This window comes from Podarcis cretensis, assembly GCF_951804945.1.
Source record: "Podarcis cretensis genome assembly, chromosome: 2".
Taxonomy (NCBI): Eukaryota; Metazoa; Chordata; class Lepidosauria; order Squamata; family Lacertidae; genus Podarcis; species Podarcis cretensis.
The window spans coordinates 118,853,988-118,881,105 of record NC_137171.1 but is presented as its reverse complement, the minus strand read 5'-3'; the positions used below and the strand labels follow the sequence as shown (position 1 = coordinate 118,881,105).

Genomic DNA, 27,118 nt, shown 5'->3' with positions numbered 1-27,118 from the left:
GACCTAAAATTGGATCCCAGTACGTTTCCAAGTATGGGACGCAGGTGGCGCTGTGGGTTAAAGCCTCAGCGCCTAGGACTTGCCGATCGAAAGGTCGGCGGTTCGAATCCCTGCGGCGGGGTGCGCTCCCGCTGCTCGGTCCCAGCGCCTGCCAACCTAGCAGTTTGAAAGCACCTCCGGGTGCAAGTAGATAAATAGGGACCGCTTACCAGCGGGAAGGTAAACGGCGTTTCCGTGTGCGGCTCTGGCTCGCCAGAGCAGCGATGTCACGCTGGCCACGTGACCCGGAAGTGTCTCCGGACAGCGCTGGCCCCTGACCTCTTAAGTGAGATGGGCGCACAACCCCAGAGTCTGTCAAGACTGGCCCGTACGGGCAGGGGTACCTTTACCTTTACCTTTTACGTTTCCAAGCACAATTCAAAGTGTTGGTGCTGATCTTAAAAGCCCGAAATGGCCTTGGCTCAATATACCCAAAGGAGTGTCTCCACGCCTATCGCTCAGCCTAGACCCTGAGGTCCAGCTCCGAGGGCCTTCTGGTGGTTCTTTCACTGTGAGAAGTGAGGTTACAGGGAACTAGGCAGAGGGCCTTCTCGGTAGTGGCGTCCGCCCCGTGGAACACCCTCCCAGCAGATGTCAAGGAAATGAACAACTCCCTGACTTTTAGAAGACATCTGAAGGCAGCCCTGTTTAGGGAAGTTTTTAATGTTTGATGTTTTATTGTATTTTTTAATATTCTGTTGGGAGTTGCCCAGAGCGGCTGGGGAAACCCATCCAGATGGGCGGGGTATAAATAATAAATTATTATTGTTAAAATTATTATTATTGCCACGTTGTTATCGATGGGAACCTGTGCTTGTCATTCTTATTTCTCGTACTTGTAGAAAATGGTTGGCAAACACTTACTTAATGTAGGTTTTAGAAAACATTGGGCCCAGGATTTCAGTGTTTTTCATTTAGCTTGTGTGATTACATCCCATCTTCTTTGTAATTCTTTCATTTAATCCAGCAGGAAACGACCAAGCACAGAAGACCGAAGATGAAAGCTGTCTGGCAGAAGGACCTGCGCAGGCAGGCAGTGGTGTGACATCACTGGAAGACTGTCAATGCGATGGTTTGCAGGGTTTGAAGCTCACTGTGCATGAGAGGTCTCATATGGGGGAGAAGCCTTTTGGCTGCTCCAAGTGTGGGAAAAGCTTCAGCCGCAAATCGCTCCTTCTCGAACACCGAAGATCTCACCCAGGAGACACGCGATACGGATGTTCCGTTTGTGAAAAAAGGTTCAACAAGCGAGCACGCCTCATCGCACATGAGAGATCTCATACAGGAGACAAACCCTATCAGTGCTCCGACTGTGGGAAGTCCTTTGGTCAGGAAGCATCCCTTGCTACACACCAGAGGACCCATACTGGGGAGAAACCGTACGAGTGCCTCGAGTGTGGGAAAAGTTACCCATGGAAAACATCCCTTGCCGTACATCAGAAAATCCATGCGGGAGAGACCTACACATGCCCCATCTGTGAGAAAAGCTTCAACCAGAAATCGTTGCTTAGGATACACAAGAGAATCCACACGGCCGAGAAGCTGTACAAGTGCTCAGATTGCGACCAGAGCTTCACCCTTGAGAAATACCTGAATGCGCACAGGGTGAGGGCTCACACCCGAGAGAGGCCGCACGCGTGCGCCCATTGCGACAAAACCTTCATCTTCAAATATTCCCTCATCGAACATCAGAGAATGCACACAGACGAGAGGCCCTTCAAATGCTCAGACTGTGGCAAGCGTTACAACGGGAAAGCGGCTCTCGTCGTACACCAGAATACCCACGCGGGAGAGAAACCCTATCTTTGCCAAGACTGTGGTAAGAGCTTCAAAACCAAATGTGCCTTGACCGGACACGAGAAGCGCCACAGAGGAGAGAAGCCCCACAAATGCTCGCACTGCGACAAAAGCTTCTACTGGAAGCATCGCCTTATCTTACACGAGAGAATCCACACAGGAGAAAGGCCGTACCAGTGCCCCGAGTGCGGGAAGAGCTTCCGTTACAGAAACAACTTGACGAAGCACAAGAGGAACACGCACGAGACGATTCGCACGGGGGACAGGACCTACCAGTGCTCAATCTGCGGCAAAAGCTTCCGATGGCGGCGGAGTTTCATTTTGCACGAGAGAGCCCACACGGGGGAGAAGCCCTACAAGTGCCCCGAATGCGGGAAGAGCTTCATGAGCAGAGTGTCCCTCATAGTTCACAAGAGAATCCACACGGGGGAGAGGCCCTACCAGTGCCCTGAGTGTGGGAAGAAGTTCATTAAAAAACAGGCCCTTAGTAAACACAAGACAGTCCACACAGGGGAGAGGAGATACCTGTGTACCGTATGCGGACGGAGGTTCTCTAACAAAGGCAACCTGATCAGGCACATGAAAATCCACACCGGCGAGAAACCGTACGTCTGCCCCATATGTGGGAAAAGTTTCATTCAGAAGGTGTGTCTGATTGAACACGAGCCGACCCACAGCAAAGAGAAGCCCTACGTCTGCACAGAGTGCGGGAAAAGGTTCAAGCGGAAAAGGGGGTTCTTGCTGCATGTGAGAATGCACAGAGGGGAGGTGCCCCGCGAAAGCCCCAAGAAAAGCCTCGACGGCGGGGAAGCTGTCAGCGCGAGCCCCAAGCCCCCCGCCAAAGAGAAGACCCACCCCTGTTTGGACTGTGGGAAGAGCTTCCACTCCGAATGCCACCTTATTATGCACCAGAGGACGCACACGGGAGAGAAGCCGTACCAGTGCACCGAGTGCGGGAAGCGCTTCAGCCAGCAGTCGTCCCTCAACACGCACCAGAGAGTCCACACGGGGGAGAAGCCGTCGCTCTGCACCGAGTGCGGGAAGCGCTTCCACAACAAGAGCAACCTGGCGCGGCACCAGCGGATCCACACGGGGGAGAAGCCCTTTGCCTGTCCCGAGTGCGGGAAAACCTTCAACCAGAAAGCCTCCCTGGAGGCGCACAAGGCCACCCACAGCAAAGAGAGCCCCTTCTCGTGCGCCGACTGCGGGAAGAGGTTCAAGCTGAAGGTCTCCCTCCTCGTGCACCAGAGGACGCACACCGGGGAGAAACCCTACGAGTGCCTGCAGTGCGGGAAAAGGTATATCAGGTGCTCGCAGCTGAGGAGGCACGAAAGGACACACGTCATGCAGACAGGTGAGAAGGGGCAGGAGGAGGAGGTGGTTGCCGCGATTGTCGTTGTTAATTAAATTTGCGTACCGCCCTTCATCCGTAGATCTCAGGGCAGTTCACAAAATTACAATACAGTGGTACCTCCGGTTAAGAACTTACCGTATTTTTCGCCCCATAGGACGCACCGGCCCATAGGACACACCTAGTTTTTTTTTGGGGGGGGGGAAATAAAGAAAAAAATATTATTTCCCCCCCCCAGGTGTGGGGCTGGGACGGGGGAAGCCTGAACTTCCCCTGACCCCAGCCCCCAGAACAGGCTGCTATCCACAAGCCGTGGGAGAGCTGCGCGACTTTGCGCAGCTCTCCCACGGCTAGCGGAGAGCTACGCGAAGCCCGAAGCCTGGGGTGTGCTGAGCTCAGCGTGCCCCAAGCTTCTGGGTGCAGGCAGCTCTCCGCAAGCTGCGCAGCTCTCCCACGGCTTGCGGACAGCTTCCTGAAGCCTGGAGAGCGAGAGGGGTCGGTGCGCACCGACCCCCCTCGCTCTCCAGGCTTCAGCGAAAGCCTGCATTCGCCCCATAGGACGCACACACATTTCCCCTTCATTTTTGGAGGGGGAAAAGTGTGTCTTATAGGGCGAAAAATACGGTAAGTCGTTCAGGAGGTCTGTTCTTAACCTGAAACTGTTCTTAACCTGAAGCACCACTTTAGCTAACGGGGCCTCCCGCCGCCGCCACGCGATTTCTGTTCTCATCCTGAAGCAAAGTTCTTAACCCGAGGTACTATTTCTGGGTTAGCGGAGTCTGTAACCTGAAGCGTCCGTAACCTGAGGTACCACTGTATGAAAAACACAAAACACATAATAAAAATAAGAACAAAAACAAACCAATACCACCCCCCCGCCCTTTCACAATGTATTTTTAAAAGGGCATCAGATGTCAATCAGCCAAAGGCCTGGTTGAAGAGTTAACATTTTTGCAAATAAGCTGTCATAGAATCATAGAATTGTAGAGTTGCAAGGGATGCCTTGCAATGCAGAAATCAATAAAAGTGCAGGTAGAGTATTGGACTAGGAGCTATGAGACCAGAATTCAAATACTGCTTTGGCCCCCAAAGTTCACTGTGTGACCTTGGGCCAGTCACTGTCTGTTATCCTAACCTACCTCACAGGGTTGTTCTGAAGTGGGGGCGGAGAACCTTGAATGCCAGTTTCATCTCCTTGGAGAAAATGGTGGGAGGACGCTTGTTTATTATTTTTATTTCATAGCATTTATATGTTGCTTGATAACAAAGAATCTCAAAGTGGTGGTTATTGTTGTTGTCAGTAATGCCAATAATAAAAATAATAATATTAAAGAAATAAACCCATAACAATAATATTAAATGAATCAACCTGAACACACTGGATAGGTGAAATGTCTGACTGAAGAAGCTGGTCTCTCTTTCCCTCTTCACTGTTTTTGTCATGGCCTCATGGACTACCTGAAATCTCCGCAGTGGGAAGTGGGGGCTGGACTCTTTACCTCAATTCAGTCTCTGTTTACTCCATCCTGTACTTCTGCCTCGATGATCGTATTTTGACACAATCCAAACTTCTTTGTCCATTTCAGAGTTGGTTGCTGAACCTGTTGAAGTTACAGAATTTCCTGTGGAAGCAATAAGCACTGCTGTGGTAAGAAATGAATTGTTGTTGTTTTTTCGGTCGCTGGAGAAACTTTCCACCTGGTTAGGTTGCCCCAGCCAGTCTAGGCAACTTCCAATACAGTCATACCTTGGTTGTTGAACGCCTTGGTATTCAGACAGTTTGGCTCCCAAACACTGCAAACCTGGAAGTGAGTGTTCTGGTTTGCAAATGTTTTGGTTTTTTTAATAATAATTTTTATTAAGAATTTTGTTAATACAATAGAGAAAAGACAGAATAAACAGAAAGTAAACATAAGAAAGAACAAGCATAAAATTTAACATCTTGCAGTACCCATCCTTTCTTCATCCTTTGGACTTCCTCACATCTCACGCTCCTGTGTTCCAAATTTATAATGCTTTAGCCAGCAACTTATCACCTTATTTCAATTCTTATTAAACACATTTCCAATGTTTTGTCCCTAATTTTGAAAATTTTTATCTAGGTCTTAAATATCTAATTTTAAGCACAATGTTTATTCAAAATTTATTTTTCTCATAAAATTCACTCATTCTCATCATACTATCAACTAACTTAATGGGCCCTGTTAGTTTCAAATCTCTCATCCTTCTTAGCACTCATATAGTTTACAGTGTTTTTGTAGATAGTCCTTAAATTTCAAATGTTTTTTGGAAGCTGAACATCCGACGCGACTTCCAATTGGCTGCAGGAAGCTCCTTGGTTTTAGAACGGTTTCGGGAGTCAAACAGATTCCTGGAACGGATTACATTCGACAACCAAGGTACCACTGTACATAGAAAAACACATATTGTGAAATCAGTATACAAAAACTTTACAGGTGTTGTTCATTACAAGGAACTAGAGCACGGTTAACATTTGGTTTTCATTTTGAAGTAAAACCCGCACTACCAGCTACTCTGCAGTGTAAACACACCATTGATTTGACCATAAGGTGTGCATCTCCCTGAAAAAGGGTAAATGAAAAACACACAAAAAATGACCTACGGTATGAAGACATGACACAAAAGGAAAAAGCGATGGGGTGGGAGGAAGAAACCACAAACTCGAGCACCAATTCTCAGAGGTTGCAGTTTATTACCAGGAACAATTTTGGGTCCCACCTGGTAGTTAATTGTAATTGTGATGCTACAAGGGGCATTTAGTGCTGCAGTCCTATGTATCTTTGGAGCAAATCCCATAGATATTATTGGGACTTGCTTCTGAGTAGACATATATTGGTTCACAGGGAAGTTCATGCCTGCATTGTGCTCTCTTGGACATAAACAATCTCTTTCCTGGCATCTTGCCACTTGTCCCACCCCGTGTGAGGAAAGCTGTTTTCACAGTGCAGATGTGCACATTTGAGGCAGCAATCTGTTACATAGGTTCAGTCCATGCTTGTGTCAAGATGGACTGAATGCAGTTCCATTCTTTGAAAACAGGAAGAGCCTGACTGGGAGATGGTAGCGTTCTTCATTCTCATTTTCATTCCAGATAAGCGTGGATGGTGATTTATATTTTGTGCAAACTACCGCATAGATTCAGACTGGCTACACGGGGGACTGGAGGTGAGGTAAGACCACTATCCAATCAAAAGCCACCATCATTCTGTGACTCCAGATCTTTCCTTTTATATAAGTAATACCTGAGATGAAGTTATCTTTTTAAAGATTTGGAACAGTTAGTTATTGTTGAGTAGATAATTCCTAAATATATTCCCGGCTTGTCTGTTACCGATGAGGTATCTATGAGGGTTTAATCAGATTAGTCCAGTGTTCTTCATTCTCGGGTCACTAGATGTTCTTGGACTCAACTCCCATCATGCCCAGCTATCTTGGCTGTCTGATCTCTTATCCTCCACCTTGATCTATGAGATCCTCTGATGGGGCTTCCCCATGGTGCTAAGATTCATTTGGCCTTCACTGGGGACTGAGCTTCCAGTGGGGCAGGTCCTTGCCCTGTGGAACTCCCTTCAGGAAGAGGTTCAGCTAGAACCATTCTGCCTTTTTAACGAATCAATACTTGTTAAGGTTTTGTTTCTGTTTTTCATGTTTTTTGCTGGGGGTTTTTTTATATGCATTTTACATGGGGCTCATCCAGCTGGGAAGGTAGCCCATCTAGGAGAAGGAAGACTGTGACCCTTAACCTCTACTGCCTTATGGGATATCTTCGGGAGGAGAAAAGGCTAAGGAGTAAAACCCTACACAAATCTGGAGTCCCTAAAATGGTTGGAAAGAGCCTTGTACACCTGCTTCTGGCAACTCCTGCAGCCAAGCTGCTGCCAAACGTCTTGCTCTGCTTTCTTTTGGACCACATCAACGAGGCTGAGAGGGGGTCCTTGTCGTCTGGGCAGCCCAGGGACCTCCGGACACACTGCCCAGGCTTGTGCCCTGTGGAGGTCACTTCCGTGCTGCTAACACAGTGGTTTGACATGACCCCCTGATGCATTCTCCATTGTCCATCGAGACAGATGGAGGCCAACAATTTTTATATGTCATATACCACCTTGATGTATTTTTATGACAGTGCATATTAGAGCATTTTTCCTCAGTTTGGCATTGACTGTGGCTGACAGTAGTCCAGAACATCTGGCATGGGGGACCGGGTTGTCAAAGTCTGCATCAAATTAAATCCAGGCCCCCTTAGGACCGGTGTGGGGACTGTTTGGCACTACAGATATTACAGATCTCTCTCTCCCACCCCCATCCTAACCTTATTGTGAAGATAAAATAGGTATCAGGGAGAAGAATCATCTGGTTTCCCTGAGCTTAGAAACAAATAAATTTTCACTTTCTTTTTCAGGTTCCTCGATCAAGATTGCCAGCCTGAAAATGAATAAAAAGAAGTTTTTATTAATTTACGTATTATGTTTTTTGTTGTACTGCTCTGTGGCCCAAAGCCCTCTGTGAGTGGTTTATAGTTAAGTGCAGATTTTTAAAAAAAAAGAAAAAAGAAAAAGCACCGGAATATATGAAATTGCAATATATAACAGTATATAGATAAATGTTGTTAATAATGTAATTTAAATACACGCACTCTGGAATGAAGTAAGTCTTCGGCTGGTTGGTCTTAGGCCCTCAGCCTCCACTTCCCTTTGTTGTGACTGCAAGGATAAAATATTGAGGGTGGGGGCATATCCTCCTCATCTTTTAACGGCCAAGTTGGAAATGTGTCTATGCAAACGTACACACATTAAATACATGTACGCACATATCTGTGCATGCTTGCCGAAAGACTTCAGGTGGATGAACTTGATGAACCTCCTTGTACTAAAGGTCCCCGGATTACGATCCTATCGCTGAGAGAGGTCTCCATCCCGTGGCAACCCACCCATTGCATATGGTGTGGCCTCTTTTTCCTGGCTGCGTGGCTATACCAAGATAATTATCTTTTAGAAGCAGTGTTCCTTGCACAGCTCGGAGTCAGGAGGAGTGGGGTTGCATTAGTCACTGCTGCTGCCTCTGTCCCATCCCTGCTGCCCCTCTCTTCCTTTAGAGGCTCCTCACATTATTTAGATTGGGACCAGAATGACTTCCTGTTGCAGACATTCGTTCCTCCATGTATTTGGGGAGGGGGCCGCATGGCTCAAGACAAGAATGTCGTGGGATAGGCCATGGCATGGCTACACAGCACATTTCTCCTCTCCTTTAGCCAATTCTATTCTAAAAGCCCAAACAAAGCGCTAGTTTAACTGGAAACCCCTGAATCAGTTTACACCAAGCTACTATTTGTTCTTCTGCCTCCTCCCGCGGTCATTTCTTAAAAACAAAAATTGGTATAGAAATGAAATAATAATAATAATATCCAGTTTGAATGTAACTAGTTCTACTAGCAAATTTACCAGCCCTTGTTCAACTTGTTGTAATTTAAAAAAAAACACCACAACCCTGCTTTGTAGTCATGCTCTAGACACTGCTCCAAGTGCTTCTAATTATTTTTGTATATCGGTAAGAGATTATTTTGAATCGCTGACTAAATAAAGCTACGTTACCTGTACAATTGCTGATATTTTTTCCCCGGCGGTGGGGGTGGGTAGCTGTCCACTTCCTTCTATATTTTTTCACCACCTTCTATATTTTTTCCCTCACCACCTTCCGGGCTCTCCCCTAGTGAGCGTTAACAGGATGGGACAGGGGACATTTTCTAAACGGGTTTTCCATTTTCTAAACTGGTATGATGTGAGGTGTGCTGAATCTAGCATGCTTTATAAAGGGCCCAAGAAGGGCAGAGCGCAGCCGTAGAAGAGTTTGAATTTGATACCCCGCCTTTCACTCCCTTTAAGGAGTCTCAAAGCGGCTAACGTTCTCCTTTCCCTTCCTCCCCCACAACAAACACTCTGTGGGGTGAGTGGGGCTGAGAGACTTCAGAGAAGTGTGACTGGCCCAAGGTCACCCAGCAGCTGCATGTGGAGGAGCCGAGACGCGAACCCGGTTCCCCAGATTACGAGTCTACCGCTCTTAACCACCACACTACACTGGCGTACACCATACACCGTATTTTGGCCAGCAGTGCTTTGAGGAAGCATAGAGTGAGAGACTCGCAATGGCCAACCAGATGTCTGTGAGAAACAGGACCCGAGCACAAAAGCGCACTCCTCCTCTGTGGTTTCCAGCAACATTATTGTCTCTGACTGTGGAGGCAGACAGTAGCCATTGATAGCCTTATGCACCATGTATTGATTTCATCTTTTAAAGCCATCCTAGTGGTGCAGCGTTAGCAAATCCTTCCTTTTAACTGTCCCAAATCTTCCCACATTCAGCTTCCTTGGGTGTCCCTAGTGTTGTGATAGAGGGAGAAATCTTTTTTATATATATATTAATTTTCTTTTATTCTTATGGACAACATTTTCAATCTACGATTCTCCCATTTCCCCCCCCCCAGCTTTGACTATCTATCTGCCCTGTTGTCTCCTTTTCCCACACCTCTTTTAATTAATCCTAAATTTCTACTAATATTTTATAAATTTCACTGGTTTCCCCTTTTATAACTGTATTTTCTTCTTTGGAGATGGTATTTAACACATCAGATTAAATCAAATAAACAAGGAATATTCAGTGTTAGGTTGGAGGGGATGTCAGGAAACAGGGAATTCTGTTCTCATGTGGTGGGGGTGTAAATAAGTACAATTTTTCTGCCAAAGGGTGTTTAAGAAGATAACAGAAATCACTGGGTTAAAGCTGACCAAAAGTCCAGAGGTAGCATCATTATCAATTTATGATGGGGTGGAAGGTTCGCAGGCCATAAAGGACTTGCTCACAAATTTATTGACAGCGCCATGAATTATGGTAGCTAGGAAGTGGAAGGGGCAAGCAGAATATAAAATGGAAGAATGGTATAAAGAGGTGTGGGATATAGCTATTAATGATAAATTAACATGTGCCATTAAGGAAAGACGGGGAATACACAGGAGGAATGATTCTGAGGAGATATGGAGGGTGTTTGTAGAATTTGTACTGTTAAAACGGAAAGGGGTCAAACCATCACAAGAGGTGTTGAAATTTTGGGAGGTTGGATGGTTACAATGGAATAGTCTCAGGCGTGGGTGCACATTTTTATTCTTATTTATGATTATTACTTTGTACAAATAAAACAGAAAAAAGAAATTTTTTTTCTCTCTCTACCCTGTCCATGCCACACATAATTTTATAAACTTCCGTCATGCCACCTTCTTCCTTGTCTTTTCTCTAAACGGTCTCAAATGCTTCAACATTTCTTCATGGGGGAGTTGCCCCACCTCCTTGATCATTGTCTGTTGTTGCTTCAGTCTTCTGTACGCTGCTTAGAGATATTTTTAATATACAGTGGTACCTCTAGATACGAATGGGATCCGTTCCGGAGCCCCGTTCGTATCTAGAAGTAAACGTAACCAGCGACGACGCGTCTGCGCACATGCGCTTCGCTTTTCGTCGCTTCTGCGCATGCGCATGATGTCATTTTGAGCGTCTGCGCATGCGCAAGCGGCGAAACCCGGAAGTAACGCACTCCGTTACTTCTGGGTTGCCAAGGAGCGCAACTCGAACGCGCTCAACTTGAAGCATCTTCAACCCAAGGTTGAAGTGGTATTAAGTGGTATAGAAATGAAATAATCAGTTGGGCTGCCCTTTTTTTGAACCTTTTCCAACTCTGCAATATCCTTTTTGAGGAGAGGTGACCAGAACTGGTACTCTGTATTCCAAATTTCAGTCTTTTTTAAAGTAGGAGACACAGCTACCTACCTGTTTGCACACCCTTAGCTACCTGAGGTTCAGGCAGGCCTGGACGAGGAAAATAAAATATTTCCAGCATGTCAGTTGGGCAAAATATTCCTGCATTGCAGAGGTTGGGCTAGATGACCCTCTGGCCCCCTTCCAACTCTGCCATCCTATTAATTTGCCTGATCAGCAGCTAGCTTGACTTTAATTTTACTTATATACTACCTTTAAAAGAAAGCACCTCTAAGTGGACTGTATGAAATCATATTAAAAAGACACGAGAATGCACAGATACAATAAAGACTTTAAAAACAAGTAGGCATAATAAAATAATCAGCTAAATATTGTGGCTAGCCATCTATGTGACAATGGGGTCTGTTTCTGAGATTAAATAGTGAAATTAAATGATGGCTAGAGAAAGGGGTTTCTTGGGAGGAAAGCAATGACAAACCTAGACAGCATCTTAAAAAGCAGAGACATCACCTTGCCAACAAAGGTCCGTATAGTTAAAGCTATGGTTTTCCCAGTAGTGATGTATGGAAGTGAGAGCTGGACCATAAAGAAGGCTGATCGCCGAAGAATTGATGCTTTTGAATTCTGGTGCTGGAGGAGACTCTTTAGAGACCCATGGACTGCAAGAAGATCAAACCTCTCCATTCTTAAGGAAATCAGCCCTGAGTGCTCACTGGAAGGACAGATACTGAAGCTGAGGCTCCAGTACTTTGGCCACCTCATGAGAAGAGAAGACTCCCTGGAAAAGACCCTGATGTTGGGAAAGATGGAGGGCACAAGGAGAAGGGGACGACAGAGGACGAGATGGTGGGACAGTGTTCTCGAAGCTACTAGCATGAGTTTAACCATACTGTGGGAGGCAGTGGAAGACAGGAGTGCCTGGCGTGCTCTGGTCCAGGGGGTCACGAAGAACATCTGTTTGTGGTGCCGAAGGTTCAATCCTGTAGCTTCTCCAGGCAGGGCTGGGAGAAAGACCTATCTGAAATCCTGCTGCAAGTCATTGCAAACAATACTGAGCTATAAGGACCTATGGTCTGATTCAGAAGATGCCAGTTTCCTCTGCCCCCTTGTGTAAGTAGTGGTGCAATATTTGCCTTGCCTGCGGAAGGTCCCAGGTTCAAATCCTGACATCCCCAGACACAGCTGGGAGAGTCCTCTCCTATGAAATCCTGGGCAGCTCACATCACTGAGCTAAACGGACCGGCTGCTCTTAGTAGGACAGCTTCCATATCTTCCACAGTATAATTTCGCGATGGGCTCTCTGCCAAACAGCATGTCATTTTGTCTGGCCCGATTTAATCGCCCAGCAGGATTGCACCGTTATTGAATATGGTTTCAACAACCTTTTTTCCACACCTGGCTGCAAATCCCAAACTTCCGCTCTCTGAGTTCTTAATAGCATTTCCCATTTTTTAATTATTATTATTTTTGTAAACTTAAAAGGAAAAAAAATATATTTAGCCAGATGCCACTTTTCCAGGGTGGTGGGTTCCCCCCCTCCTTACAGGTTAAGGGTTAATCTGACCGAGTGCTGCATTCCTAGAGGGTCCCTTCAGGAGGCGAGGTTGATTCGTTGGTGGAGGCACTTCCGGCCAACCTTGCCTATCCCCCTTGGCTCTACCTTTGCAAAAATAAGAAAAGGGGGGGGGGTGGGCTTTGGAATTTCTCCTGGAAAGAGGTGAGTGCCAAATGCATTTGGGGTGAAAAGGGTGCAACGGAGAGCTGGTGTAGCAGAAATAAAAATATTGCAGACCAGATTTCATATTTATAGGAATGATTGTCACAAATATATATCTATTTAAAGAAATTGCAGGTTGGTCTATTGAGAGGGTGGGGAAAATATCTAAAAGTAATGGTAGTAATAAAGGCACCTTTACTGCGAGCAGAGAAGGCCACAGTCCTGCTTGCATTTACCTGGGAATAAAATCCCATTTATTCATTGGGATTTAAGACTGGGTACACGCCATGCAAATTAAAGGATGTTTAAATCCCATTCTGCACCCCCCCCAAAAAAAAAAGAATAATGGGAACTGTAGTCTGACCCCCACGGATCTACAATCCTCAGACCCTTTGCAAACTACAGTTCCCAGGGATCCAGGGGGTGGGGGCAGGGAGAGACGCCTACTTTAAATGTAGGGCTATCCAAGAGACCAATTCCTGAAACCTTTGCTAACTCTGGGAAGCAGAAACGGTTTATTCTGTTTGTGCAACACTGGCAGATCTGTGACACATGAAGTGGCGTTTTATGCTCTGGCTGCAAGAAAGATTAGAAAGAGAGAGCTAGACAGTATTGCAAATAAGCTGTGTAGGAGATTCAGAGGTCTTGCGGATGTTAAGCTAGGTTTGAGCTAGCAGATTATATTTATGAATTCCGATTCCCTTTCTTCAAATCACTGATGCCTTGTTTTACGTAATTGCTGTTTGGTGTATGCTATGATTTGCAGTTAGGGTGATTGTACTGCAATTGTCACCCATTAGTGAGCAAGCTTTTGAGTTCCACAGAACTCTTTATGTTAACCACCCAGCTATTAAACTGAGAGGCAGCGTGGTGTAGTGGTTGGAGGGACAGGTACGATCCTAGTTCAAATCCCCTCACCTGCAAGTGTTACTGCGTGACTATGAGCCAGTCACTATCTCTTTTCAAGGACGTAGTAATAATTTTAAAAAGGCAGAGGAACTTTGAGTTGTATCTAGACTTGAGTCAGTTGTGCTTAGGCTGCTTAAAATCATTGTGAAGTTAGTACAGTGGTACCTCGGGTTACATACGCTTCAGGTTACAGACTCCACTAACCTAGAAATAGTATCTCGGATTAAGAACTTTGCTTCAGGATGAGAACAGAAATTGTGCTCCAGCGGTGCGGCAGCAGCAGGACGCCCCATTAGCTAAAGTGGTGCTTCAGGTTAAGAACAGTTTCAGGTTAAGAACAGACCTCCGGAACGAATTAAGTACTTAACCCGAGGTACCACTGTAATGGCTTTAGTTCAGTTGGTTTCAATGGGAACTGACTGAAACTCAAGTCTGGATCATACCCCATATGTATGTGTCACAGACTGGTTGGATGCAGAGGAATGGTGGTCAGAGGAAGAAGACTGGGAGGAGAAGGTGTCAGAAGCTGAAGAGGTAACAAGGTTTAGTGAGCAGGGAGAGTCTGTGGCAGAGAGAAGCTCAGAAGCTGAAGTAGGAGAGTGGGATGAGGAAGGCCAAGAGGCAGAGATGGGTCGGGCTGGTGAAGAATCATGGATTTTCTCCTCCTTCTGGTGTGACCAGCTCCTCTCCCCCCTTGTCTCCCAGAACCAGAAGAGGCATGAAAAGGGCGGAGGAGAAATTGGCTTCATGCAGGCAAAGTCTCAAATTGCTTGGAAAAAGCCCTGGAGAGGGGGGGACCTAGACAGCTGTGGGGAGGCAAGGGCAAGGCCTAACAGGGATGAGCTGCTGGCCTCTTTAAGCCTGATATTTGGCCCAATCTGTGCAGATCATGCTCTTTCTAATACAGTGGTACCTCAGGTTACATACGCTTCAGGTTACATACGCTTCAGGTTACAGATTCCGCAAACCCAGAAATAGTGCTACAGGGTTAAGAAATTTGCTTCGGGATGAGTACAGAAATCATGCTCCGGCGGCATGGCAGCAGCAGGAGGCCCCATTAGCTAAAGTGGTGCTTCAGGTTAAGAACAGTTTCAGGTTAAGTACAGACCTCCGGAATGAATTAAGTACTTAACCCGAGGTACCACTGTACAAGTCAAACCTCAGTTCCCGAATGGCATCATTTTGGAACTTTTCGTCTCTCGAACGCCAGAAATCCGGAAGTAAACGCTGTGGTTTTTGAACGTTTTTTAGAAGCTGAATGTACAACACATCTTCCACTTGAGTGCAGGACGCTCTTGCAACCAATCAGAAACCACACCTTGGTTGTCTAACGTTTCGGAAGCCGAATGGGCTTCCGGAACAGATTATATTCGACAACTGAGGTTTGACTGTAAAGTGTTAACTCCAAACTGAATGCTGTGATTTATTGCCAGCTTGCTCCTGACAGTATGAAACACTGAGATGTTTGGAGGAAGGGTGTGATCTAAATACAATGAATAATAACTCCTACAACACATCTCCGCTTAAGGAGTAAAGGAAACTGGTCCTGAGTCCAACCATTGATCTGAGTAGCTTGGAATTGTTGACACTGGCGGACAGTTGCTCTCCAGTGTTTGAAATGGGAGTCTCTTCTTCTCAGCCCCATCTGGAGAAGCCAGGGATTGAATCTGGAATCTTCCAGATGCAAAGCACATACTCTGCCAGTAAGATATGGCCCTTCCCCAATTTTTCAAAAGACTAAGCAGAGACACAGGTGCTGTATTTTGCATCTCTCAACCTACGAGAAGGTTTGGATCCTTTGTCATTTTTGGGAGAGCGGAGCTCAGCTCCTCTCTCCCCACACCATTCCCATGCCTCCAATTTCTTAGGGTGAGCTGAGACTCAGTACAATATACAGCTTCCAGGATGTGGGTGGTGCTGTGGTCTAAACCACAGAGCCTCTCGGGCTTGCCAATCAGAAGGTTGGCGGTTCAAATCCCTGTGACAATGGTGTGAGCTCCCGTTGCTCGGTCCCTGCTCCTGCCAACCTAGCAGTTCGAAAGCACACAAGTGCAAGTAGATAAATAGGTACCGCTCCAGCGGGAAGGTAAACAGCGTTTCCGTGCGCTCTGGTTTCCGTCACGGTGTCCCATTATGCCAGAAGCGGTTTAGTCATGCTGGCCACATGACCCGGAAAGCTGTCTGTGGACAAATGCCGGCTCCCTCAGCCTGAAAGCGAGATGAGTGCCACAACCCCACAAGTTGCCTTTGACTGGACTTAACCGCCCAGGGGTCCTTTACCTTTTTTTAATTATTATTACAGTGATACCTCGGGTTATAGACGCTTCAGGTTTCAGACGCTTCAGGTTACAGACTCCGCTAACCCAGAAGTAGCACCTCGGGTTAAGAACTTTGCTTCAGGATGAGAACAGAAATCGTGCGGCAGCAGCAGGAGGCCCCATTAGCTAAAGTGGTACCTCAGGTTAAGAACAGTTTCAGGTTAAGAATGGAACTCCGGAACGAATTAAGTTCTTAACCTGAGGGACCACTATATTCAGCTTCTGTTTCCATAAGGAGAAGAATCTGCTCTCGGTAACTGGATATATTGCTTGGCTAGAGGAAATGCTGTTGAACCGTGGGACTGAGCCCCATTGCCAGTCCTGAGAGAAAGAGAGAGAGAACATGGCTGCCGTAAAGCGAGATGATCTCTTGGCTGTGGGACTGGAGTTTGAGGAGGCTCTTCAAGACTCAGCTGCCCTCAGAGCAGAGAGAAGGAGGACTGAAAGCGCTCGGGCTGGGTGTGGCATGGAAACCTGCAGAAAAACAGCTCCGGAGATCTTGAATCAGGATGCTCCAAATTCCAGTGCCGAGTTCAGGCAGTTCAGGTACCAAGAGGCCATTGGCCCCCACGAGGTTTGCAGCCGGCTCCTGGACCTTTGCTGCCGGTGGCTGAGGCCCAAGAGACTCACCAAGGAAGAGATGTTGGAGCTGGTGGTCCTGGAGCAGTTCCTGGCCGTCCTGCCCCCGGAGATGCAGAGCTGGGTCAGGGAAGGCCGCCCAGGGAGCTGTGTCCAGGCCGTAACCCTGGCGGAAGGTTTTCTACAGAAGCAGCAGGAGGACAGAAGGCAAATGGTAAGCGGGTTACATTTTGGTGGTTTATGCTGTGGGCATGAAGAAATTTGTTCTGTTGGTCACCCACCTAAAATAAATAAATGATGGATTAATCGACAATATGCAGGAGCAAGACAAGAACCCACAGAGGGGAGGAGGGGAGTCCAGGAGATGCTTTGGAATTCTCTTTTTATGTTGGTTGTTTGATAATTGTTTGTAAATTTCAAAATCTGAAAAACTAAATAAAATTTAAATGAATGAATGGAGCTGAGAAAGGAGTAGAAAAGGGGGAATCACAGAATTGTAGAGTTGAAAGGGACCCCAAGGGTTATCTAGTCCAACCCCATGATCTGCAGCAATCTCAGCTAAAGCATCCATGACAGATGGCCGTCCGTTAAGAACATATTCTGATGCCCTTAATCCTCTCTCCTGTTTTGGGTCCAGGAGCCGTTCATGGAGGTGGTCGGCCCGTTATCTGGTGCAAAGAAGGTTCCGTCGGACGACTTTGACAGGTCAGGACATGGGGCCAAAACCAGCACAATGAAATCCCACAGAGATAAAGGTAAAATCCTGCATTTAGTGTTGGGGGAGGTGGTGAGATCTCGTCTGGCAATACTACACGCGATAAGGATCTGGGTGTTTTAGTGGATCACAAGCTTAATACGATCCACCAGGGTGTGACACTTTATAATGTGCTATTTTGTTTTGCTTTGCATCTTCAGGCTTGGAAGCTGATTAAAAAATAAACCTTGATTGATTGGCTAGGAGGCAGATGAAAAATTAGACCAGGGTCTAATTTTTCATCTGCCTCCTAGCCAATCAATCAAGGTTTATTTTTTAATCAGCTTCCAAGCCTGATTAAATCAGCTTCCAAGCCTGATTGGCTAGGAGGCTGATTAAAAAATAAACCCTGATTGGCTAGGAGGCTGATTTTAAATCTTTGTTTGGCTCTCTGCTTCTGATTCTACCTCCGTTTCATTAACAGACAGTGAAATGGCACCTGAGGCACATTCTGAATCTTCTCCTTTTTCTGCTGGAGAGGGGAAAGCCACCATCCAGCCAACTCAGGTAGGAGAAAGCCCATTGGGGACACTTATTTCGTACAACTGGGGTGCCACTTTCTTATATATCCCTGGGCTTCTTTGGGAGGAAGGGTGGCACAATAGCTCGCCGTCGCTCACAAAATACCATCATTAGCACCCCCAAGAAGGATTCTCACAATTCCCTAAAGAATATAATTACATACTATCGTCACAATTCCACAAAAGAACCTCTCTCAATTCCCCCTCCTTCTCTTTTCAGTCTTCAAGATCAAGGATTTTGTGTGTGCACACAATTTTAAGCCTGAGGGCCACATTCCGTTCTGGGCAGCCTATCAGGGGCCACAGTCCAGCAGTGGGCGGGGCCAGGGGCAAAAGTAGGCGGAGCAGCAAATGCAGCTCTTACCTTTGTACAGTAGAGGGGCTGGGAGAGGGGTGCATTTCACCTCCCAGGAGGATCCCCGCTCTTATTCAAAGCCCTCAAGGCCACCCACAGGGAAAGTGTGAGTTCAGCCCATTTTGATGGTATGAACCTTTGAATCTTGCAGAAGAGGGATGGGGAACCTGTTGCCTTCTAGGTGTCGCTGCAGTGCAACACCCATCATGCCTGACAGCTGTGCTGGCTGGGTGACTGATGATGATGATGATAATAATAATAATAACAATAATAATAATGATGATGATGTAATATTTCACTCTGGGCGGCTTCCAATACATAAACACACAATAAAACATCAAACATTAACAGTAACAGTCTGATCCAATATAAAAATCAAAATAACTTTTAAATAAACAACTTATATCAAACAAAGCAACAATCCATCAGAATCTAATAAACAGTCAAATTAAACATCAGCAAATAATAAACAGTTCAACCACAATAAAGAATTACCAATCAGTAAAAGTAACAGCAAATCACATAAAATACCACAAAACATACAAAACCATGTAGAGTGGTATCTCGGGTTACAGACGCTTCAAGTTACAGACACTTCAGGTTACAGACTCCGCTAACCCAGAAATAGTACTTCGGGTTAAGAACTTTACCTCAGGATGGGACTGGGAAAGGTTGTGGACCACTGGGTTGAACTTCACTGCATGTAATGCTTTGAAGGAAAATGTAATGAAAATGATATATAGATGGTACATGACCCCAGTTAAACTTGCCAAAATATACCATTTGTCCGATAACAAATGCTGGAAATGTAAAGGAAATGAAGGAACATTCTTTCACCTCTGGTGGACGTGCCCTAGAGTGAAGGCCTTCTGGGAAATGATATATAATGAGTTGAAAAAGGTATTTAAGTATACTTTCCCCAAGAAACCAGAGGCCTTCCTCCTGGGTATTGTCGGCCAGAGGGTGATAGAGAAGGACAGAACTTTTTTCCTGTATGCAACAACGGCAGCAAGGATACTCATCGCCAAGCATTGGAAAACCCAAGATCTACCCACACTGGAAGAATGGCAGATGCAACTGATAGACTATATGGAATTGGCTGAGATGACCGGCAGAATCTGAGACCTGGGAGAGGAGAGGGTTGAAGAAGACTGGAAGAAATTTAGGATTTATCTACAAAAACACTGTAATTTGGTTGAATGTTGAGAAGGATGCCAGATCATAAACGATTGAGCACCACTAAATTAGACGTAATCTGGATGATAAATGAGATTGAGGAAAATATAAACTTCTATGGAGAATTATTAGACTAAATTAAATGAATGAGACTTAAGAATGTAAATAAGTTGATAAATTGCTGGAAAAAGTTTTATAATGATGCAAGTGGGAGCGGGAGACGTGAGGGAGTCCAAAGAAGCTTTGAAAATATGTTATGATACATGTCATATTGTTTATTATTTTTGCATTTTTGTATTAAAAAAATCTCAATATTTTTTTATTTTTTTTTAAAAGAACTTTACCTCAGGATGAGAACAGAAATTGCGTGGCGGCAGCGGGAGGCCCCATTAGCTAAAGTGGTACCTCAGGTTAAGAACAGTTTCAGGTTAAGAACGGACCTCCGGAACGAATTAAGTTCTTAACCTGAGGTACCACTGTAAAAGAATTAAGCTGAGAAACAAAGAAGCACAACTTATAAAACTATTTTTTTAAAAAATATCCCTGAACTCCTCTGTCGCCAGCTACTGCTGCTGCTATTCTCAAAGTCATAGCCTGGGAAAGGCTAGGTTGGGCAAGGCAGGTGGAATCACCATTGCCTCATGAGAAACAGAAAGTCCAATATCACCTGCAGATTCTGCACCCTGAAAACAACCACCTGTTCCTATTGTCTCCTTTGGGCGTGTGATGGAAGGAAAGCAATTGTCACTCCATTTTCTGGGATGATTGGCTAGAAAATAGTTTTGTATTTTAAGGACAGAACTACCCAAACTGTATGGAAACTTATTCATGTATGCAACTACAGCGGCAAGAACGTTACTCGCCCCCAAATGGAAAGAAGCAGAAGACCCAGTAAAGGAAGAACGAATACAAAAACTTACGGAATAAGCAGAATTGGCGAAACTTAACCGGAAGAATAAGAAATCAAGATAACAAACTTTTTGTAAAAGAATGGAAATGGTTTATTGAATATTTACAGATAAATTGTAAACAGATAAGAACATTGGCAGGATTATTGTAATAATCTGCATTTTTATAAGAGTATACATTTAAAGTACAGTGGTACCTCAGGTTACATACACTTCAGGTTACATATGCTTCAGGTTACAGACTCCACTAACCCAGAAATAGTGCTTCAGGTTAAGAACTTTGCTTCAGGATGAGAACAGAAATCATGCTCTGGCGGCATGGCGGCAGTGGGAGGCCCCATTAGCTAAAGTGGTGCTTCAGGTTAAGAACAGTTTCAGGTTAAGTATGGACCTCCGGAACGAATTAAGTACTTAACCTGAGGTACCACTGTAGGTGAATAAATGAGCAAATTATGTTGATGTGGATATGCAGAAAATATTGAAAATAAACTTAAGGGACTGCAGAAAGAGGGGGGAAGGAAGACGAGTTTTGAAATGTTAAAATGATTGTATAATGATTGAAATGTATAAACCTGAAAAGCATAAAAAAAATAAAGAAAAAGAAAATAGTTTTGTATGTGTTTCAGGAGCCAGTGGTTTTCGAGGAGGTGGCTGTGAGTTTCTCAGAGGAGGAGTGGGCCCTGCTGGATCCAGGCCAGAGAGCATTGTACCGGGAGGTCATGCTGCAGAATTACAGGATGGTGGCCTCTCTAGGTAAGGGCGCCTTGGGCCGTAGATGAGGCAGAGGATGTTGTTGGATTCCAACTTCCCTCAGTCCCCACCGCTGGCCAGCCCATGCCAAATCAGGTAAACCACTCTATAATTCTCACTCTATGATGGGAATAGGGGGGCTCCGAACCACTCCCAGCAGCTTATCAAACACCCATCTCCCAGAATTCCTTGGGGGAAGCCATGATCATTTATAGTAGTAGAAAAAAGACAGTTACGGAACCAAAAACTACACAAAACAAATGAAATACCGTGAAAATCCCTGAAACGAGAAGTAATCGACCAGAAATATTAAACTAAATAACAAAAATCACAAAGTTTAAGGGAAAAATTAGAAAAACCTAGGATTGAATAAAACCTTAACGGGATGCTGGCTACAAACCTCTTTTCACTGAACTATTCAGTTTCCTCAGAAGGAAAGAGAAAAATCATAAACCTTAAATGATTTTAAACAAACTCAAGAACAGGGCTGAAACGCTCCCCTGAGTTTACAAAAAAGGTGTGAAAACCTCAATAGCAAGTTTAAGACACAGCCCTATTTAAAGCAAGTCAAGCCGTAGTGATAAGGAATTGAGGACTCGGCTGTGAAAACTCTAGTATTGCCTTTTAAAGTGGCATGATAAAGGTAAAGGTAAAGGTACCCCTGCCCGTACGGGCCAGTCTTGACAGACTCTGGGGTTGTGCGCCCATCTCACTTAAGAGGCCAGGGGCCAGCGCTGTCCGGAGACACTTCCGGGTCACGTGGCCAGCGTGACATCGCTGCTCTGGTGAACCAGAGCCGCACACGGAAACGCCGTTTACCTTCCCGCTGGTAAGCGGTCCCTATTTATCTACTTGCACCCAGAGGTGCTTTCGAACTGCTAGGTTGGCAGGCGCTGGGACCGAGCAGCGGGAGCGCACCATGATAGTGCTTTTAAATGTGAGGTGTGAATATGGCCTGACTAGCAGTCTCTGTCCGGGGTTTCAGGCCGGTGAATCTCTCCCAGACGTACCTGGAGGTACCAGGAATTGAATTTGGGACTCTCTACATACAAAAGCAGGTGGCGCTGTGGGTTAAAGCCTCAGCGCCTAGGGCTTGCCGATCGAAAGGTCGGCGGTTCGAATCCCTGCGGCGGGGTGCGCTCCCGCTGCTTGGTCCCAGCGCCTGCCAACCTAGCAGTTCGAAAGCACCTCCGGGTGCAAGTAGATAAATAGGGACCGCTTACCAGCGGGAAGGTAAACGGCGTTTCCGTGTGCGGCTCTGGCTCTGGCTCTGGCCAGAGCAGCGATGTCACGCTGGCCACGTGACCCGGAAGTGTCTCCGGACAGCGCTGGCCCCTGGCCTCTTAAGTGAGATGGGCGCACAACCCCAGAGTCTGTCAAGACTGGCCCGTACGGGCAGGGGTACCTTTACCTTTACCTTTTTACATACAAAAGTAAATGCTGTAGCACCGAGCAACAGTCCTTCCTGTGTGGATGGGAAGATCTTGGAAGCTCTCTTGCGGCCCCTACATAAGCAGCTGTTTGATTTTTATGTTTTGAATATCTAGAAGCTCTGCTGATTCCCAAGCCTGACCTCATCTGCCGGTTGGAAGAGGAAGAGCTCATTGAGCAGTGTACTGAGGAAGGGGAGAGTTTTAAAGGTGGGCAAAAGACTCATCTTTTGTTTTTCTCTTGTAACATCATCATCATCATCATCATCATCATTTATTATTTATACCCCACCCATCTAGTTGAGATTCCCAAGCCACTCTGGGAGGCTCCCAATCGAGTGTTAAAAACAATACAGCATTAAATATTAAAAACTTCCCTAAACAGGGCTGCCTTCAGATGTCTTTTAAAGATAAGATAGCTGCTTATATCCTTGACATCTGGTGGGAGGGCATTCCACAGGGCGGGTGCCACTACCGAGAAGGCCCTCTGTCTGGTTCCCTGTAACCTCACTTCTCGCAATGAGGGAACTGCCAGAAGGCCCTCGGCGCTGGATCTCAGTGTCCGGGCTGAACGATGGGGGTGGAGACGCTCCTTCAGGTATACAGGACCGAGGCCGTTTATTTGTTCACAACTTAGAAGCAAGAAATAAACAAGCATCTCTGTTTATTTCAGGCTGGAAGAGGGAGAACGAGAATAAACTTTATGAGGCTGCTGCAGAGGGAACTGAGACTCGAGATGTGAAAGAGATATTTGTGAGCGAAGATGGACCAGAGATGCAGGTTGGAAAGCCGGCAGTGAAGTGGAAGGACAGATTCCTTTATTTGCAGGATGTGGAGTTCCACGAAAGCTCGTTCCAAAAGGAACCGTGCAAAGTAAGGAGGAGGAACGAGTGCGCTGTGTGTGGGCAGATCTTCAGTCACAAATCAAGCCTTGTTACTCATCAGAGAATCCACACAGGCGAGAGGCCCTATAAATGTGCACTTTGTGGAAAGAGCTTCAACCGAAGGACGCGACTCACTTCGCATCAGAGGCTGCACACAGGGGAGAAGCTGTATAGCTGTTCAGACTGCAGCAAGAGCTTTTGCGAAAAATCGAGTCTTAATGCCCATCAGAGAATCCACACAGGAGAGAGACCCTATAAATGCTTGAACTGTGGGAAAAGCTTCAGCCGCAGCTCAAACCTTATTGCTCACCAGAAAATCCACACGACACAGAAACCCCGTAATCATTCCAAAGGCAGCAAGGGCTTCTCTGTTCAGTCTAAGCACAATTCACATGAGAAAATTCACAAAGAAGAGAAGGATCTGTGTAGTTCCGTAATCTTTAACAAGAGCATCTCTGATGACATGAGTCTTCTTGGACATCCAGAAATATATGCAGAAGAAGATCCTTATAAATGTTTTGACTGTGGGGAAAGCTTCAGTAAGAGCTCCAACCTTTTTAAGCATCAGAGAATTCACGTAGAGGAGAAACCATACAAATTCTGTAGCAATAGCTTTTCAGACAAATCCGGTCTTATGACACATCAAGGCATCCACTCGGGAGAAAAAACATATAAATGCTCAGTGTGTGAAAAGAGCTTCACTCGCAACTGGAGCCTCCTTACACATCAGAGATACCACAGAGGGGAGAAACCTTATAAATGCTCAGACTGCAGCGAAAGCTTTTGCGACAAATCAAGTCTTATCAGGCACCAGAGAATCCACACAGGAGAGAAGCTATATAAATGCTTCATTTGTGAGAAGAGCTTCAATCAGAGCACAAACCTTTTCACACACCAGAGAATCCACACGGGAGAAAAACCGTATAAATGCATCGAGTGTGGGAAAAGCTTTAACCAGAGCTCACATCTTATCAGGCACCAGAGGCTCCACACTGGAGAAAAACCCTACAAGTGCTCGGAATGTGGGAAGAGCTTCACTCAGAGTCCAAATCTCATTCGGCACTGGAAAATTCACGCCAGAGAGAACACGTAACGACGGCTTTTTGACTTTTATGAAAAAAATAAAAGCATCAATCAGCGCACAAGAGAATGACACATTAGATGACGTCTTACGAGAGAAGGAAATTGCTCACACAAATGAGAGGTGGAAGATTCCGGCATTGCAGGGGGTAGATTGGATGACCCTTTGGATACCCTCCACTTCTATGATACGTTCGTGCAGCAGAACAGTTTCATGTGCATGTAACGTTTTCCTAGATCCCTCTGGGGTTTTTCCCCCTGCAGAGACTGCAGTCCCATCCTAGTAGTATAAGCAAGGTAGAGCTATAGAGTTGGAAGTGTGAATGTGCTCAGTTTTCATTAATAAACCAAAACAAAAAATAAATGTAGTGCTCAAACAACTGATAAGAACATAAGAAAGAGCCCTTCTGGATCAGGTTCAGCTAGACTGGTGACTGGGAGTGGCTGCCGAGACCATATAATACCAGCCCTGAGAGACCTGCATTGGCTCCCAGTACGTTTCCGAGCACAATTCAAAGTGTTGGTGCTGACCTTTCAAGCCCTAAACGGCCTCGGTCCTGTATACCTGAAGGAGTGTCTCCACCCCCATCGTTCAGCCTGGACACTGAGATCCAGCTCTGAGGGCCTTCTGGCAGTTCCCTCCCTGCAAGAAGCCCAAGTTACAGGGAACCAGGCAGAGGGCCTTCTCAGTAGTGGCACCTGCCCTGTAGAACGCCCTCCTATTAGATGTCAAGGAAATAAGCAAATATCTTACTTTTAAAAGACATCTGAAGGCAGCCCTGTTTAGGGAAGTTTTTAATGTTTAGTGCTGTATTTTTTAAATATTTTGTTGGGAGCCAAATTATTATTATTATTATTATTATTATTATTATTATTATTATTATTATCTCACAGTGGCCAACCAGATGCCCCAGTGTGAAGCCACCAAGCAGACCCTGAGCACAAATGGTACCCTCTCCAAACTGCAGTTCCCAGCACCTAGTATACTGCCTCCAACTGTGGAGGCCGATCATGGCCTCTGTTGTGACAGAGCGTTAGATACTAGATGGTCCGTTTTTTGAATTTTTGTACTAATTTCAATCTGCTTGCATCTTGTTCGAGATAAACTTGTTTCCCTCTGCGTTTCTTCTCTCCCTGGTCCTGTATAAAAAATAATAATGCATTTCTTGCAAGATCTGTGGTTGATGTTAGGTGTCTTGTTGTTGTTGTTGTTCTTCCAGTCTCCACCACTGCCGTCCAGCTTTGATTCCCCATTTTCCCAGACGCCCAGAATTAGAGTGCAAATGTAGTAGCTGTTCGAAATGAGATGTTGCCCTAACAACAGGCAAATGAAAGGATTTAGAGAGGCAACTCTGGCGCCTGTCCCCTTCCTGCCAAGCGTACTTTGTGCTTTCTGGTTCAGATTTTGGCTTAGACCTGTCCCGTCTCTGCTCTTGGGGTCTTGGGGATAATCATGGAGGCTCAAGAGTAGGTGTTGGGGTGAATGTCGGGCATAGGCCATCAGTAACTCACAAGGCGTCAGTGAATTTAACTCTTTCTTCAAAGAAACAAAACGTCTCAGGCCTAGTGAGCGCAGCAACTTCCATAGCAACAGCTTTCCAGGCAAAGCCAGTCTTCCCTTTAGGCCTTGCCCCTATGAGGCAGGACTGAAGGCCTTCCTACAGTCTTCTCCCTCAGATCCTTCCGGAGCAATCTGAGACTCCAAGGCCTTGTCTGTCGCCGCTCCACCTTCTTCATTCCTCTCCTGGTCCTGGGAGACCAGTGGAGAGGGGAGGAGGAGACTTCACCAGCTAACTCAATCTCTGCCTCTGGGCCCCTCACCTCTCCAGGCTCCTCTTCTGCCGCTAGTTCTGAACTGCTCTCTCTGCCACAGCCTCTTCCTGCTCACTAAACCCTGTTACCTCTCCAGCTTCTGAGACCTCCTCCTCCCAGTCTTCTCCCTCTAACCCAGGCATCCCCAAACTCGGCCCGCCAGATGTTTTGGGACTACAACTCCCATCATCCCTAGCTAACAGAACCAGTGGTCAGGGATGGTGGGAATTGTAGTCCCAAAACATCTGGAGGGCCAAGTTTGGGGATGCCTGCTCTAACCACTCATTGTTGTCCCACCACACATCCCCAGGCTCTGAGCCTTCTTCCCCTGGGGTTCCCCATTTTCTGCCTCCCACCACTCTTCTGCATCCAGCCAGTCCATGACATCACGGGGGTGGGGGCTTGTGCATCGAGAGGTGGTGTGTCAGGTCTCTCCCATTCCTCAGCCTTCCTCCAGTGGGACATCTCTGGGTGTTGGGTCTCCAGTTCCTGGTCGGTGGTGGCTGGTTACCATCGGGGCTGGTAGGGCAGAAGGCAAGGAGCCCAACAGTAGGTGGCGCCAGAGAGCCAATGACATAGAGTCCCCATCCTCTTCCCTGCTGCGTTCTGCAAGGGCAACACAAAAGCTGCCAGAGCCGCTTTCTGGACTGCTTGTAAGGGAAAAGGACATAAGTTTCTCCACGTCCAAGGGGGTGCTTTGCTAGGGACATCTGCTGGTAAACAGCAACCCGTTCTTGACCAAAAGCTGGGCTGTGTGGCGAAAGCCATCAGGAAACTCATTCAGTTAATTGGGGGTGGGGAGTATGTGTCCTGACCTGAACTGGGGAACCACGGTTAAAAAACAGGAAGCAGAGGCAGAGGGACCAACCGTCAGCTTTCACAATGGAGGAATGTAAACAGGATCTGTCCTGCAACAAAGGCTGATGCTATTTCAAGCCTCTCACAACTGGCTTGGC

General features: G+C 46.2%; 2 protein-coding genes across 10 annotated transcripts in view; both read left to right on the top strand.

Annotated features, from left to right (window-relative positions):
• LOC307205781 (uncharacterized protein) overlaps positions 1–8,804 on the top strand; it is a 33,554-nt gene extending 24,750 nt beyond the window's left edge. For 7 of the 9 annotated variants that reach the window (XM_079958574.1, XM_079958579.1, XM_079958572.1 and 4 more), the window contains exons 9-12: positions 1,007–3,190; positions 4,774–4,835; positions 6,300–6,378; positions 7,608–8,804. In XM_079958574.1, coding sequence (XP_079814700.1) covers positions 1,007–3,190; positions 4,774–4,835; positions 6,300–6,344 — 2,291 coding nt within the window. In that variant the 3' untranslated portion in view covers positions 6,345–6,378; positions 7,608–8,804. The remainder of the gene's footprint in view (positions 1–1,006; positions 3,191–4,773; positions 4,836–6,299; positions 6,379–7,607) is intronic. The other 2 variants (XM_079958578.1, XM_079958575.1) reach the window with 1 other exon arrangement.
• Positions 8,805–12,627: 3,823 nt separating this feature from the next.
• On the top strand, positions 12,628–24,714 carry LOC307207624 (uncharacterized protein). Its single transcript, XM_079961623.1, has 7 exons — positions 12,628–12,686; positions 16,192–16,708; positions 17,126–17,247; positions 17,671–17,753; positions 20,833–20,959; positions 22,504–22,596; positions 23,060–24,714. Exons 2-7 carry the CDS (start codon positions 16,257–16,259, stop codon positions 24,361–24,363), a joined length of 2,181 nt encoding a protein of 726 aa, XP_079817749.1. The 5' UTR covers positions 12,628–12,686; positions 16,192–16,256; the 3' UTR covers positions 24,364–24,714.
• The last annotated feature ends 2,404 nt before the right edge of the window (positions 24,715–27,118 follow it).

Excerpts from the sequence above, each read along its gene's own strand:
- LOC307207624 (XM_079961623.1), top strand. The coding sequence starts at position 16,257 with ATGGCTGCCGTAAAGCGAGATGATCTCTTGGCTGTGGGACTGGAGTTT. Across the intron at positions 17,754-20,832 it reads CCACCATCCAGCCAACTCAG|GAGCCAGTGGTTTTCGAGGA; the intron begins GTAGGAGAAAGC and ends TATGTGTTTCAG. Across the intron at positions 22,597-23,059 it reads GGAAGGGGAGAGTTTTAAAG|GCTGGAAGAGGGAGAACGAG; the intron begins GTGGGCAAAAGA and ends TGTTTATTTCAG.